The sequence below is a fragment of the Leuciscus leuciscus genome (genome assembly GCF_965113295.1).
Source record: "Leuciscus leuciscus genome assembly, chromosome: 21".
Lineage (NCBI taxonomy): Eukaryota > Metazoa > Chordata > Actinopteri > Cypriniformes > Leuciscidae > Leuciscus > Leuciscus leuciscus.
Window position 1 is genome coordinate 8,218,870 of NC_138745.1, and position 17,360 is coordinate 8,236,229.

Here is a 17,360-nt window from a genome sequence, read left to right on the forward strand (position 1 = left end):
CATCTCTGTAAGGATACTTCCCTCCTTAGACCACCTTAAAGTTTAAAGCAACACACAAAGCCTTTGAGTGTGACACCTAGTGGTACAGCAAAACCAAATCCATTAGTGACTGAGCATTGAGCATTTTAAGTCTGTTCAGTAGACACCTCACCTGATATATATATATATATATATATATATATATATATATAAGTTTTAATTATCTATCTATCTATTTATCTATTTGTCTATTTATCTATATATCTATCTATATGTCTATATGTCTGTCTGAGCTGCACGATTCTGGATAAATCAAGAATCACAATTTTTTTTCACAACTAAACCAAGTAAAATGTAATTTACTTGAGGTTCTCAAGATGTTAATTGTATTCAACATGTTTATTTAATCTGAATGAATTGTTTGAAAAAATCGTTTCGAAAGAATGATTCACTAAAACATTAATTTTTTTCATTACTGGATGAAATTTCTTTTTGAATGAATGATTCAATAACAAATAAATTTTTTCACTTGTCGCCAACTGGTGTCGTAACGATGTTCTCGATAATCGTTATTTGAAGAGCCATAAATGGTGATTTACTCTATTTTGATCACTTCTGTAGACATCAGTGTTTATATCCAAACATCAGTGTTTATATAAAGTGTTATCCCAGTACTTCTGTGATTATATGAATATTTGTAACACCGAAATACCGATACTGTGAGGTTGAAAAGATTGTTTGTGAAGTCAAGAATATTCAATTCTTAAATAATGTAAACGAGGTATAGCATAACATTTGATGAATCGTTGTCATATGGTATATACACCAGCCCTAATGTGAACATCAGCTTATATATTTTTTTAACTAACATGGTTCTCACGATGTAGATGCACATTCTCCTTTCCACAACATCTTTTTAGTACTAACTGCAATTGGCAAAACACCTTTTGCTATATTTTTTTACTGCTGTTTTCACTCACAGTGGCAGCAGTGCAACAGTCCACATGACACAATCCACCATGAGCATTTCCAAGCAGCCCATAAAACGCTGCGGCCTCCAAAACAGCATGCTCTATTTAGCTCACGCCACCCCCTGTGTGGATAAATAACTCTCTGAAAAGACATTTCTCTCTTAAACTCAACTTCCCTACCTATTCAAACTTTAAAAACCCAAGCATCACCAAACGACATGCTTTATCACTATAGTAGCAGTCAAACAGATTCCTTCCACAAGATTCAGTATGATGAATCATAATTGTAATGAACTGATTTGGTATTCAGCTTGTTGGTTGTTTGATTTTTCCGCATTTTCACATTCCCGCTGCTTGAAATAACTGATTTAGACTCTCAGAGGAATGTGTTTCTACAGATGTTGCTCACCACAATCAGCGCAGTGTGCAGCTTATCAAAGCCAGCTGTGAATGGAGGTGTGTGTAAGCAGCTATATTAGATGGAGCTATATTTAAACGCTGTAGTCAAAAAGGTGTGAGCAAGCCATGTGAAAGAACATTCTACAATGGGTTTTGCTAGTTAGCCTCTGCTGGTGGATAATGGAATTACACAGTTATGGTGGCTAGTCTTTCTCAATCTCCATTGATGACCATTCAAAAGCGCATTCAGTACACGTTGATATGAATAAATAATAACACAAAAATCAGTTTCACAATTACACTTGCACAATTCCATTTTATTTGCGGAAAGCACATACTTTGTGCTCAAAATGAGCCTAAAATGCCTTTTAAATGCCTAATTGGGAACAGTAAAGACCCATTTCAAAATTACAAACATAAAATAACATTTAAAAAAAGTTTTATAATTACTGTATATAATATTAACAGTTTTTGAAAATCTAAATATTAAATACAAATTGAAAAATGTTTACAATATTATTATAATTATATAATTATAATATAATATAATATCGTGTGGGGGTGGGGGTTGTGTAGTTGGTCCCCCTCGGTTTGTTTGTGTTCATTGCAGGGCCCCCTAAAGTGAGGGGCCCGCTGCGGTCACAGTCACACATCTTGCACCGCCGTAAGGATGATCCTGATTGTAATTCTGCTGAAATTTGTGTCTTCAAGGGGTCTCAAGCTGCTAGCGCATGATAGCAATACCAAAGTCTTGGGTTTGATTCAAAGGGAATACACAAACTAAATCAAACGAATGCCTTGAATGCATTACAAGTTGCTTTGGATCTGCCAGGTCTGTAAATGTAAATGTATTCTACCATGTTAACATGTAGGTTGAACTCATGACCATCTCGAGAATCCCAAACATTTTGTCAGTGCTTTCCCTAAAGCCACTCTCTCTCACATTTAAACGATAAATGCACCAACAGCATGATGATTTATGGTTTTGAAGCAATTTAATAAGCCATTTTTGCTTTGCATGCACAAATTTGAAAGTTTGGCGCATTTTGGTAGCCAGCATTGCTTCACTCGGTATGCAGTGAACGTATTACATTACACCGTTTTCACCACTCTTGTAAATCCAACCCTTAAGGGGATGCCACTCAAAACTGGTGAGGTGGACAAAAATTGCCAACGTGGAAGCTGAGAGATCCTAATCATCGGGTGTAATCCTACATGTGTTAAACCACACTGAATTGGCGCCTTTGTACGAGACAAGCCCCTTTGTATGCAATTATCTTCTTGTTCTCCCCCTAACACCACAGTATAAACTGTAAAACCTCTACTGAGCACTTGAGCTTGACCACAGAAAATGGTCACATTACATGCAATTTTAACTAAGGCCAGTAGTACTGTAGTGGCTAACTCTAAACGCTCTGTACATTTTCTAATGCATGGAATGTTACTGGAGCCAGGCTGGAGCGATTTCTTCCCGCAATGTCCGTCCAAACGGCCGATTGGATGTTTTGCAGGATTTTGTGGTGGAGAAATTCACTTCTGCGTGGGACAGTGATTTAGCATGGCTTTTTCACTCATTCCCTCTGGCATTGAAAGCTCTCATCACGAGTTTCCTTTAAGCTCCGGAAAAGCAGCTATAGCACAGAAAGCCAGATGTGTAGAGTTAGACCAGGAGCCTTGTTGCTTGTCTTCCTACTTCATGGAGAGTGAATTATATGGCTTGGTGTGTCTTGTGGGTTGCTTCAGACTCTTAAACTGCCTTGTTACTAAAACATGTATATAGGGCTCTAGGAAATCTGTTTTGTTTTGTTCCAAATTCTGTTTTATTTTTTCACAAATTTATGTTTTCATTTTTCTGGATTCCATTTTAAATTGAAATGTCTAATCAGTTTAATACTTAAAACTTTTAACAATGTATTAATTTATTAAGGTTTTAACAATAACTTATATTTCTTTTGAATCTTTTGAAGTATGAAATAACAGCTATTAGTGAAACATAAAATAAATTATACAATCAAATACAGACCTACAGTATAATAAATATAGCTAAAATCCTACCCCTAAGCCTAAACCTTACCCTAACCCTACCCCTTCAATAAAATGTATATATTTACTGTAGAGTTGCATTATCAAAATACTTTAAAAACTGAAGAAAAACGTACCTGTGTTTGAAATAGCCCCCTATACCCTCATTCATTATTCCCTACATTACTCTACTAATATTGTCCACTTGAAGGAGTGAATGAAAACGAGTGACTGAATTCGGACTCTAAGTGCACCTGAAGGGCTACCGTTGTTTTTGCATTGCTTGCTGTTTAATAATTATTTGAAACTGACAGTTCCGGTAGTAAGATGAAAAGATTTATCTTGAACTCTGTCATTATGGAAACTAGCATGTATAAACCTTAATTAAACAATTTTATAATCAATTAAAAAGGAATTTATACCTGTCCTGTGTGATATTACACTGTAGCCAAATTGGACCAGGGGGTTGAAAAATGGATCGATGGATGATTCAGCTGCGAGCGCCATCTTCTGGCGAGACACGGGAATTCATTCGGTGCGACCGTCACGGTGCATTATGGGTATTCTCTAGCTGTTGAGCGTACATTGGTTGTACACTCGTTATTGCACTGCATTGTGGGATTGAATGAGTGCACTCGATAATGGCCACTATGGTTTCGGACTGGCTATTCCCTGAAATAGTGCCCTATAAGGGGGCAATTTCAGACACAGCTCTTGACTAGCGGATTCAGGTGTGTTTAATTGGGATTGGAGCTAAACTTTGCAGGACAGTGGCACTCCAGAAGCAGAACTAGACACCACTCTTCTAACTAAAGGCTGAAATACACTCCATGACTTTTAAAACCTAAACAGAAAGATCCAGCCAAGTGCATATGGATGCGGTCTTGGGTTGTAGACACGGTCAGTAATGGACTCTACAGATTACAGTGGGAGTTAGAGGTGAGTGGCATAGTCAGTTGTTTTATCTGTGCTGATGAGTCAAATATAGAGGCTAATTTGTTATGCGTGTTCTGTTAAATTACTTTTGTATTGTTATTTTATTTGTAGCCTATTGTATTTTATTGCAAAACTGGTAGATAAATGAAAAATTGGCTCAAAATATCGAACATGTTTTTCATGTTTTGAATTCTGTCAACTCCAAAAACTGCCCAAAATCTGGAGACTGGCGCAGACGTTCAGAAAATCGGGACAACAATCTGAGCAAAAGTCGTGTGGTGTATTTCAGCTTGAAATAAACTGCAGGGGTGTTCTTTACATGCCATTCATTGGTATCTTCTTGTCTAAGTGCGTTGTAAAGTAAACTAGACCATATGCCATTAGTCGGAAGTCTTTCTGTGGAACACCAAGCAGAGGTCTGTTGCATGATGGCATAAAGTAGATTGGTTCTGTAGAATTTGGGGGATTTTGCAGCACAGTGAGACAGATGTTTCTGGTGCGGAAGTCAATGACAGAATGAGCAAGTACTGGAATTATATAAATGTTGTCTGGATTTATTTATCCGGGAAACACTGCATGCTGTTTTCTGCCAACCCAACTTGATCCAAACATTATTTATGTGAGATATGACTTACCATTTGATGTGAGTAAATGGCCATATCATTAATGAAGCTTTATGATAAATATAATACCTAGATTTTTACATAGATACTAGGGTACTTTGAGTGGTTTTCAGAACAATACCTTTTAAAAGTTTGGGTTCGGTAAAATGTTTCGTTTTTTTTTTTTTGGTGTTGATGTTGTTGTTGTTGTTCTTAATGTCTCTTATGCTCACCAAGGCTACATTTATTTGATCAAAAATACAGTAAAAACAGATATATTGAGAAATAGTTTTACAATTGCATAACATTTTTGGGGAAACCTATTCAATGATTTGAGGTTTCCTTCATGTATGTTGCAGTAACCCTTAAAACAAAGGATTAGAAGTTTGTTAATTAATAATTACGTGCTGATGAAAATGCTATATATGTTGTAAATAAACATTATGATATGGATTACACTATGCATTTTTGTATTTCAGATCCACATATCAAAGTTAGTGGGAAGAGGGACAATGTGAAGGAAGCCAAGGAGAAGATCATGTCTGTCCTGGACACAAAGGTGAGCATGTCAACTCAGATTGGGGATTCATATTTGATACAACATTGTGCAAAACAAATAAATGCCTCATTCTTTTTAGGCCATTAGTTTTAGGCCATATTTGACATTTGAGGTGATGGAACTTGAAGATCCTGAGAGGAACTATATGGAGCTTGACATCAAGAGCTTTTCATATAGCTGTAGAATGAATCATGGCTTATTGGGCGAAAAGAAGACAAATGCCAGTGCCCTTTGCCTGATACCATTGGTTGACTTTAAATTTACCATGAAATCAATATTGACAACTCTTGTTGTTGTTTTTTATGTGCCAACGATCCAATCAATTGCCCGTTGGGCAAAATCAAGTCCTGCCCTACATTTTTTTCTTGTTTGGGAAGTCATTTCAATCAAATATACTTAACACATTGGTAAGAAAAGACTATCGCATCTTCCATTTCATTGGCCATCCAGGGCAGCTAACATCTGCGGCATCGGCATGGGCTGTACCAAAACATTAGGGATTGTTGTAGAAATTGCACAAATGATTCAAGACTACATCCATTCTTTTGGTAATCAGTGCCAGACATAATGCAGAACATCCACCAACACCAACTGAAGAGTTTGTTGTAACATTCCTGTAGATTTGTGAGGTAATTCACTCTAATGAATGACGTGAATGGGAAATGGTGTGTAGTGACATCTCTCTGTAATGGAAAACTGACTTGGCTGTAGCTCATAGATATAATTCAGACTGTTACATCTTTAATGAAGCAGCTCAGAGGGGTGGGATCTGTTTTTCTGTATTTAAAAGTGAAGAAATTTTGGTCACTTTTAAAACACATTGAATGTTTTAATGTTAAAAGTAAAACAACTTCCTTGGCTTGAAAAACACTGCAGTGAAACAAAGCAAAATTAGTCAAACTTGGCACATTTTAACTGCACCAGCCAAGCAATTGTCATTGAGATAAAGGAATAAAAAATACAGTAAATTATGTGATATTATTACAATTTAAAATAACTTTTTATTTTTTTATAAATTTTGAAATGTAATTTATTCCTGTGATGGCAAAGCTGAATTTTCAGCATCATTACTTCAGTCTTCAGTGTCACATGATCCTTCAGAAATCATTCTAATATGTTGATTTGCTGCTCAAGAAGATTTCTTATTATTATTAATGTTAAAAACAGTTGTGCTGCTTAAAATTTTGTGGAAACTGTGATTTAAAAAAAGATACTTCTGAAAGTTATTTACCAGCCAAGCAAGTGTCATTGAGATAAATGGGAATGCTAACGTATAAATAATGGCATAGAAATGACACATTTCACCTTTAATGAAATAGTGAGTGCTATGGTACCGCAACTCACACAGTCCGACTCTTTTGTTTCCTCAGAGCAACCGCGTGACTCTAAAGATGGACGTCTCGCACACGGAGCATTCACATGTCATCGGCAAAGGGGGAAACAACATCAAGAAGGTGATGGAGGACACGGGCTGTCACATCCACTTCCCCGATTCCAACCGGAACAACCAGGCTGAGAAGAGCAACCAGGTGCGATTCTGAAACATGTTCAAATCTCATTTCACTCCTTTAATCAACAGAACACAATAGAATCAATTACTGAAATGTGTGCATAAATAAACATTAACATTTTTAGCATTGCAATATTATTTTAAAGCAATTAAGCACAAGTTTTTATTTACATAATGTGTACTGGTATGTACTTTTGGATTTTCTTGGATTTTCTTGTAATTGGCATTATGCTTAGTAGAAAATCAATACTGTAGTACAGTATTTTAAGTAAGTTATCATAATATAAAGTTCAATACAATAAATAAATGAAACAAAATATATATATAAGCTTATTTTTAGAGCATCAGGATTATTTATGACAATTAATCATACAGCACTGCAACAAAATCTCACTACTGTTAAATATATTGTGTGTGTGTGTATATATACTGTATATATATTTGTTGGTGCTGTAATGAGAATGGGATTAATTGTCATAAATAATCTTGATGCTCTTAAAATAAGCTTCACTTAAATTAATTAAATAAATAAATACACTACATTCAAAAGTTTGAGGTGTGTAAGATTTTTTATGTTTTTTGAAAAAAGTATTTTGCTCACTAAGACTTGGTAAGTAGCCTATAAAATAAAAAATTCAGTATCATTGCGTAATATTGTTACAATATAAATCAACTGTTATTATATGTTATATGTTATTATATGTCATTTTATATAATATATATATTAAAATAATTTATTCCTGTGATAGCAAAGCTGTATTTTCAGCCATCTTTTGTAACATTACAAAAGTCTTTACTGTCACTTTTGATCAATTTCATGCATCCTTGCTGAATAAAAGTATTAATTTTCTTTTTTTTTTAAACAGTGTATATACAAATATAATAATAGTATGTATACGTATTAATTATACTAAATTATGTATCATTTAAAATTATATTCTTGTTATTTTGGAATAAAAGATGACTTGTACATGTTCTTGACAGGTTTCGTGAGGTTCACCCAAAAGAGGTTCAGGTTCTCAGGTTCTCAGAAATCTGTTTTAATTTCTAAAATGAAATGTGTCACTGAGCTACTGTAGGGAGGTTCAGCAATAGGGATAAAGACTAAGTTATAATTGGATGCGAGACATGTTTTCAGACCTGATGAAGTGGGGAATGTGGAAAATGAGCAATGACATGGCACTCCCTCAGTGTGGGCTCATGTGTTTGGTTTAGAGTGGCTGGTACTTGCTGACAAGTGAATGAGACCCAGCTAGGCTAGAATGAAGAAATCTCACCTCCTAGTGGTGCTCCTATGATAACATTTGGCAGAAGGGTATTTTTCATTCTTAAAGAATTAGTTCACCCAAAAATGAAAATCATTTACTCACCCTCATGTCCTTCCAAACGCATGACTTTCTCTTTTTTTTTTGGAAAACAAATGGAATCAGAGGAACAGAGTGAAAATATTTAGTGCTTAAATATAGTTCACCCAAAAAAATTAATTATCCCATAATTTACTCACCCTCAAGCCATCCTATGACTTTCTTCTTTCAGCCAAAAAAAATAAAAAAAAATAATAATTCATAACTGCTTCATAACTGGAGTGAGCAGAGCCCGAGATTTTGAAGCCCAAAAAATCGCATCCATCCATCATAAAAGTAATCCATACGGCTCCAGGGGTTAATAAAGGTCTGCTGAAGCGAAGCTATGCGTTTTTGTAAGAACAATATCCATATTTATAACTTTATAATCTATAATCACTGGCTTCTGGTAATGGCCGTACGCAAGCCGAGTTCCGGCAGAAGAATGACCTCTGACCCAACGCGTGACATAGGACTTATGAGTTGACTCCTTCCGCATTCGTCATTACGTCATGCATCGGGTCAGAGGTCACTCTTCTGCCGGAACTAGACTTGCGTTCGCCCGTTACTGGAAGCCAGTGATTATAGTTTATAAAGTTATACATTTTTCTTACAAAAACGCATCGCTTCGCTTCAGAAGACATTTATTAACCTCCTGGAGCTGTATGGATTACTTTTATCGTGGATTCGCTTTTTTTGGGCTTCCAAATCTCAGGCTCTACTCACTCACATTATAAAGCTTGGAAGAGCCAGGATATGTTTTAATATAATTCCGATTGTGAAAGAAGAAACTCATTCACCTAGGATGCCTTGAGGGTGAGTAAATTATGGGATAATTTTCATCTTTGGGTGAACTATCCCTTTAAATCTTCTTCTGGAATGAATAAAAATGCATAAAAAGAAATGTATGTATATCTCTTTTTATGTATTTATATTTATTTCTATTCAGACCAGATGCATGATGTTCTTGAATCCAGTTCCTTGTTCCTGGTATCTTGTACTTCATGAACATACTTGTGACTTTCTCGTTCCTTTTTTTTAGGTGTCCATAGCCGGCCAGCCAGGAGGAGTGGAGGCCGCCAGAGCCCGAATTCGGGTAAATAAACTTTCATAATTCGATTACAAACGTCTGTGTTTGTCTGAGATAAGCAGGAAGTAGAGGTGGGAGGCTGTTATGTATCTTGGTGGAAGTTGACAGGTATGGCGGGTGTTAACATAAATTATTTTTTTGGATGAGATAAACACATTCCTCAGCATCCCAACGGTAATCCCAGCAACACAATAAGTAGCATTCATCTTTTTCAGGAATGTATGTTTCTAGTTGAGCATCTGGTACTTGAATCAGACCTGCTGCCCTCTGTTGGTGTTTTATAACCATTACTGCCGCCACTTTCCATTTCAATGCCATGGGAACCTTCTTTTCACCCGGCTGTACAGACAAAAGCCTTTTAATGGGATAAAACATAAGGAATAAGAAGGTTGTCATTTCAAATTTAAGCATTTGACACTGAAGGTCTTGACCTGGAATTGAGTTTTACGGATAAGACCAGCATTAATAATGGCTTGATGCGAAACACATGCTGCCAATTGAAGCTGGTTTGAAACTGCAGTTTTAGTGATATCTTGACTGTTTGGCCGGGTGTCGCCTGTGCGCTCCTTCTCTGTCCAGACTCTCTCCTCGGATTTCACAAGTGCACACATGCTTCCTCCTCAGAGAGAACCAAGAAAAACAAACCAAAGCATTCAGGCACAGCAGGCTTCCTTAGTATTTGCACAAAGCCCGAGCCCCAATTAACTGGAGGACGTTCTACACCAGAATCTATCATAAGCCTTCACTATTGTTTCAAAAAGCAATTTGTATGAAATGAGCACCTTTGAAAAACCCAAGCCGCTCCATTTTTTTATGTCCACAACATATAAAGTTCTGTGGGTAAAATGTACATTTGAGGGAAGGATGTTAGTGGGGCAGCCTCACTTTTCCTTTTCCTCGTTCGCGTGACCAGAACTGCTGGGAATTCTTCTCTTGACCACCTAATCATCTCCTCTTTTCCTCTTTCAAAGATCTTCACCCACAGTCATTTTTGTGCTTTATTGTGCCGTTACGCCCATGTGAATGCCAACTGAGATTGTTGTGGCAGTTTTTGCAGAATCTCCTTAGATGTTGTCCAACAGTCAGAATTAGATAATTCCACTTTTTACAAAATCTTAATGTTATATGAAGGTCAATGACAAATAACAGTGTCATCCATTTAAAACTCGATTTTAAAACATTAAAAAAATCATTAAAAAAAATATTGAAACTCTCTTGCCTGGTTTCACTGATCCTGGCTTAATCTAAGCGCCATCTGTGAAACCAAGCCTTTTTGAAAAATGTTATACTATTTTCAAGAAAAGTTTAAATGTAAATGACAAAAAAGAAGTCATGAGGTAAAAAAGTATCATGAAGTAAACCATCAAGTAAAAAAGTAATGTCTTTAAAATATATATATATATATATAAAAAATTATATATATATATGTATTGCCTTGTCATAAGAAGGTCAAATTATCTTATTTTCTGCACGGACCAATGTTTTTCAGATATTAATAAGCAGTGAAGCAGTTCAAATATTTGTTTTCTACAAAATAATAACAAAATATTATTCTAATTTCAATCTTTTAAGGAGGCATTTTCTTCATCATGATACCAAGTTGCATCACACTGACATTAAATATCAAAATGAATTTTAATTCAGAAATTAAAAACATGTTGATAATAGAAGAGTTGTATTAAAAAATTGTCATTGTCCCACAAGCAAAATGCTTGCATTGCATGCTTGTGTGTGAGACCCTGTGTGTTCCCCATGTCCCAACTCTAGATTAAACCATTTAAACATTATCCCTGCTTTCTCAGAGGAGCCGAGTTCATTCCAGTGGAATGATCCACAGAGCATCTTCCAGGCTCTCTGGATGTGTGTTGTCTGTGAAAACACAGGGAAAGCAAATACAGAAGTTACTGATTCTACAGAAGGTCAAAGGAAAGCTCAGACCAATTGTTTGTAAAAGATCAGAATACAGCACTCCCCTCCAAATTCTTTATTAACAATAATCAAAACAAAAGCACAGGAGATTTTTGTTTGGAAAGCTCCGCTCATAGCCGATGCATAAGCCTTTGGTTAAAAATAACCATGCTTATGGTTTTAATAGCTCAAGAATGAGGAGAACCATTAACAGAGATGAATGATTGGAATTCCAGAGCTCGCTCCATGACGGATTCCCTGCTCCCAGCTAAAGTTGAACCCAATAACCAATCCTTGTCCTTGACTGTCCTGACCACATCTAAAGGGGCAGAGAATGTCTCTCTTTTTGGCCCCCGGAACAGAACATGAGGGTGAGCGAAGCCCCCACATATGGGACTGATCAGAGCCGCATTTTTACGGCTTGGCCATTCATTCTGTTTACCAATTCAGTTTGGTGAGGCACTGTTTGCTGGGCTCTTGATGACCCTAAATCACAGTGGAATGAAGAGAAATAATAGTTTATGCCGTTTTATTTCTGAAGACTTCATGGCTTGAATGTCGGCCAAATGCCCTATAGTAGTTACTGTAATTCTGACCAGCATTCATTTAGAGCAAACCATGTTGTTTGCTTCTAAAGCCAAGCACACACTATCCTGTCACCCTGACTCGAATTTATTATTTATTGTTGTTGAAATTATTATGTGCACAACTACTTGCAGACTTTGTGCATCAGTTACAGTCACTCTCCTCCTCAACTTAGCTAGAGTCATACAGCCAATCAGCAGTTGATTCTTGAAGCCTTTTCAACTTTTTAAGCTCTTCCTAGATCCCACTTCCTGCAGCTTTTGTTTTTGCTCTCTCTTTTGACAATCTCATTGAGCATTGGTCATTGCTGCTCTCACGCTAGTCGGGCAGTGTGGAAACCTGAAGACTGGTCAGCAGATTTCAAACCAGTTTGAAATTTCTGGTATCATCTGCAACTTGTGGCATGTCTTACAAGTGCTGCACATTAACATGACACTTAAATAGTGTGAGTTTCATCTGTCGAAGTGACCTGTGTTGGTTTGAGTCACGGCACAGTGATTAGTTATCCCTTGTGAAAAAAGAAGTATCATACTTCTAAAAAGAGTATCTATTATGGAAATAATATACTTTAAAAGAATATACTTAGGTGTGAACTGAATAATGTTTTCGGACACTTAATTGCATGTTATTAAATGAAACGTCTGATAGATTAAATGTATATAAAATTCAATTATTTCAACTTAAGAGTGATTTTTTGACCCACTCAAGTTAGACTTAAGTACATCTTTATATGTTATTTCATAGTTACTTTTAATGTCTTCAAAATATGATTAAAGTTTACTGCTGAATGTACTGACAAGATTTTAAGGTAAACTAACATTCAGTGTAATTCCAATCGAATCTTGTATGTCATGCATTTAAATATAATTGTTATTACACATTTGTAATGAAGTTGCAATTTAGTTTATAAATGTAAATGTAATATTAAATCACATTATAGTTATAATTATAATCAAGTATTTTACATGTGCTATAGTGTGTTAGTCAATGCATCAAATTAAGTGTACTTTAAATTATTATATTATCTGCAAGTACAGTTGGTTACACTTTATTTTAAGGTTTAACTATACAGTACTGATTAATATTAATTAACAACCTGTACTTAGGATTGGGGTTTTACTATAGTAAATATATGTAACAAGGACACTGTAAAATAAAGTGTTACCATCCAGTTTATATATATATATATATATATATATATATATATATGTGTGTATACTATGTATGTATGTATGTATGTGTATATATATATATATATATATATATATATATATATACTTGAAGTACATTAAAAGTGTGCATTAAACACTTTTTCACGAGGGACATCTTGAGTTGTTGTGCTCATGTGGGAGATGTGGGTTTGAATCTGTTCTCCTTCTCTCTTCCCCCATGATTTCCTGATTATTCTATCTCTGTGTATCAAAAAGTTTCAAAAGTCTCCCAAAAAAGAAATGGCCTTTTGAACCAGTGTAGATCTGATGATTAACTACCCATAATCCTTATCTGTCTTCAGCTGAAATCACAGTCTCGATAATTCAGATATATAACATTAACTGATGGTTTTATTTGTCTTACTTCAGGAGTTACTCCCGCTGGTGTTGATGTTCGAGCTGCCAGTCATAGTCCAGCTGAACCCTGACCCCAGCTCTCCTGCCATCCAGCACATCTCCCAGACATACAACATTTCTGTGGCCTTCAAACAGAGGTCCAGACTCTATGGAGCGACAGGAGTGGTGCGGGGCTCACAGAATAATGCAGCGGCCGTGAAGGTGAGACGCTCATACATGGGGGCATCATCTTTTTTCCCATTATTTATCATTGGACATTTGGGAGAGTTGTGGAGATATGTTATATTGCGCTTTTAAGTCGGAATATTGTGCTGTGACATCTAAGATATGTTAAGTCCTGTTTGTTTCTTAAAGAAGTTAATCACGAAAATAATGCAATATGTTTATAACTAATACATTTAAAATTAAATGGCTGCTGGCAATGCTTTAGACCGACCATCTAGTGTGGGTAGAGCCTGTTATTCTTCCCAAGGAGAATCTTCTTCAATCTCTGGTCTTGAGGAAGAGTCTAGGGCTGGAGTTGTCCTGTGGGCTATTGGCTATGCCTGGTATGTGTTGAGATCTGGGGTGAGGAGGCCGTGCCAAAACCGCCTACGAATAGGGCCAGAAAGGAACCCCAAAAGAGCCCCTTTGCCTTTCCTTTCTTCCCCTAGTTTTATGGCGTGCTGAAAGAAACTCCCAAATCTAGGCCATTCTCAAGGTCGTATATGCCAGATGGAAAATCAAGATCATAAAGAGGTTCTTGTTTACTAAAACATGCTCCATTAGTGACAAAAATTCCCAGTCGTGACTCTTTTAGCATGGTGGTTAAATTTGACTTGAGTCCGAAAAAGTGGTCAGTGAGGTATTGGTTAACATGATTTCACCAAGTAAAACATGTTCCTGGAACAACATTCCAGTCAACCAATTAGATTTGAGGGACAAGTTTACAGTTTATGTCAAGTTTAGGCTTACAACCAGGGTTAGGTGCTTCTACTTCAGTGTTATTCACCTATAATTTCCCTCTGATGTTAGGGATAAGTTATGATAGGGTTAGGGATAGGGTTAGGACTTTTCAGAGAGAAATGTTGTTCCAGGATCAACACAATATGCTAATTCAGGAGCATGTTTTACTTGACAAAATCACGGTGACCTGAGGTATTTACTGTTTCATTCAAGGTCAGAAATGAACTTTTACATTAAATGGATTATGTTTAACCTGGACTCGATTTACTGGGGTATTTTTGACCTTTGTAATGGCAATATTTATATCTACCTTATTAAATGTATCTGTGATGGCTTCTATGTTATACTTACATTTAACCAGTTACTGGCACAGAAGCTGCATCTTGCTTGGCATTATGGCATTAATATTGGTCATCTTAGTAGCATGAAAAACAAAACGATTACTCAAAATGGGAGTAAATTACAAAAAGTGAGCAAAAAACATTCCCAATCATTGAAGTGGCCAGTGACTTGCGCATTCGGAAAAAAAATCCTGTCATGACTCATAATTAATGAAGCTGTCTACACTGCACAATTAATCTCTTACTTACATCATATCTTTATGATGAGAGAATTTGTGAGAGCGCAGAACTTCGCCGTTTCAGTGAAATTTTTCACCGGTGACTATTCTAAACGCCTCTGATTTACCAGTGCATTCATAAACTCAACAGAAATGTATTGGTTTTAATTCTCAACGCTGTAAAAAAACATTTTTGTAAATGTATTGATTCAATGTGGTAGATGTTACCTAATTTCACTTTATTAATTTAAACTGTTGATTTGCTTTAATGAACAGTTGTAATGTATGTACTTTAATTGTGTACAGGCATTTTTTTGTCCTCTTTTCTTGAATTTTGGTGGCGTTTTTGCCCCAAGCCCCTGTTAATTTCCACAACCGGTCTCGTTGCAGAGGGGCACAGCGGTGTTACTAGAGCACCTCGCGGGCAATCTGGCCAGCGCCATCACGGTCAGCACACAGCTTGACATCGCACCCCAGCACCACCTCTTCATGATGGGCCGCAACGGCAGCAACATCAAGCACATCATGCAGCGCACAGGAGCCCAGGTCCACTTCCCAGACCCCAACTGCCCGCAGAAGAAGTCCACTGTCTACGTGCAGGGAACCATTGACTCTGTGTGTCTGGCCCGTCAGTACCTGATGGTGAGAGATCTTTTGTTCTTTATTCCAGTGTTTCTGTCTTTCTTGTTCCACAGCGTTTGTGCTACTGACAAGAATGGGTGAAAAAATTCTACACTTGAGTGCAGTGAATCTTTTTTCTTTTTGCTGTTACATTTTTACTGTAAAAGAGACAATGACTGCATACGCATTTTGGATGTCCCAATCTAATTTTTTTTTTTACATAAAAAACAGTAAATTATACCCCCTGCAGACTCTCATGACTGTGTGTCAAGTTCAATAAATCTCTTAAAATATCAGATCATTTGACCTTTTTTTGACAGTTGATAGTGATTCACCAAAATTGTGGTCGGCCGAAACTGAAATCATTGACTGAAACAGCATTTAATAAGCTGTTCTCCTTTGGCACGTTTTGACTGCGTCAGTGTCTACTTTTTGGATTGACAATATCGATTTATCGTTTTTAATCAATCTTTCATTAAATCTTTTAGTCTATGCTGTAGGCCTGGTCAGTCAATGCATGAACATTATTTGTAGCAATAAATCGCAATAGTCTTTGTGCTTTGTAACTTTTGATATGAAACAAAGTCTCCGCTCTCATTTTTTATAACGAAATTCATACAATAAATATTGTTTTAACGTTCTGCAATGTGGCGTGACAGATAACGGCATGTGAATTCTTTCCGGTCATCTTTCTCTTTACTACTAGCACAAAATAAACATGAATGAACATCAGAAGGTATGTTGAAAGATACAGCACAACTTACCGTATCATGTCTCATGTATTTGCGCAATCAGTGTTTCAGCCGCAGAAAGACGTCAATAAACCAGCTTGTAAATAATGTACGATCATTACATTTACATTTTTACCTAACCTGTTGTCTTCATTCAACAAGTTTTCAGGCCAAATGAAAACGTTGGTTTCTAAAAAAAATAAAAAATAATTGGTGCATCACTTGATGAAATTTACCTACCAAGTATATATGATACCAACATATATTATTACTTTTTAATTGATGGTTACACCACATTATCATATTAAAATAGTGTTAAAATTATATAAAAGTTTTTCTTTCTTTTTTTTGTGTGTAAAAGTCAAGATTTAGTTTTCTCTGTCTTGGACATTTTTCATCAAAAATATCTAAACCATTAAAAGATAATACATTTAATTTAGAAGAAAAATTGGGCCATTAAACGGCCACCTAGCAACCGTCAAGTACACCCTAGCAACAGCCCAAAACACCTTAGCACTTCTTGTGAATATCATCAAGCCAAATTTTGCACAAGCGAGCACTTACTACTTCAGAAAATGAGAAGATTTTGTTTTTCTTCTCTCATTTTCATCTTCCCTCAAGCCACCAGAGAAATAGTGACTCTGGTTTGTCTCATTATGTGGTCTCCAAACAACACAGAAGAACATAAAAGTGACAAAGGCAGGGTCACCAGAAGAAGCATAAAAACACAATCCTTTTGAGGAACACACAAGTGGAGAAAGCAAGATAATTAGCCTTTCAACACTGCGGTCCTCTCTGGAGACAGTTATCGGCCCGACTGTCCCCGCAAGCCAGCCCAGTCCTGATTTAAACACGCAGCAGGAGGCCGAGGGAAGAGACAGTATTCAAGAATAATTTATTCATGCTTTTTGGCTCAATTTAGATCCATTAAGGACATTTTTAGCATTTACAAATAAGACTGTCATAGCAGGCTTCCCACCACACAATCTAGCCTCTAGAACTTTTCCTGCATATTTAGCAGTTTCTTCACTG

The 17,360-nt window shown here is 36.4% G+C and overlaps 1 protein-coding gene across 1 annotated transcript in view; it reads left to right on the forward strand.

Moving 5' to 3' along the window:
• bicc1 (BicC family RNA binding protein 1) overlaps positions 1-17,360 on the forward strand; it is a 100,310-nt gene that overhangs the window by 52,338 nt on the left and 30,612 nt on the right. The window contains exons 4-8 of the mRNA XM_082151492.1: positions 5,389-5,468; positions 6,839-6,997; positions 9,364-9,417; positions 13,485-13,673; positions 15,367-15,618. Coding sequence (XP_082007618.1) covers positions 5,389-5,468; positions 6,839-6,997; positions 9,364-9,417; positions 13,485-13,673; positions 15,367-15,618 — 734 coding nt within the window. The remainder of the gene's footprint in view (positions 1-5,388; positions 5,469-6,838; positions 6,998-9,363; positions 9,418-13,484; positions 13,674-15,366; positions 15,619-17,360) is intronic.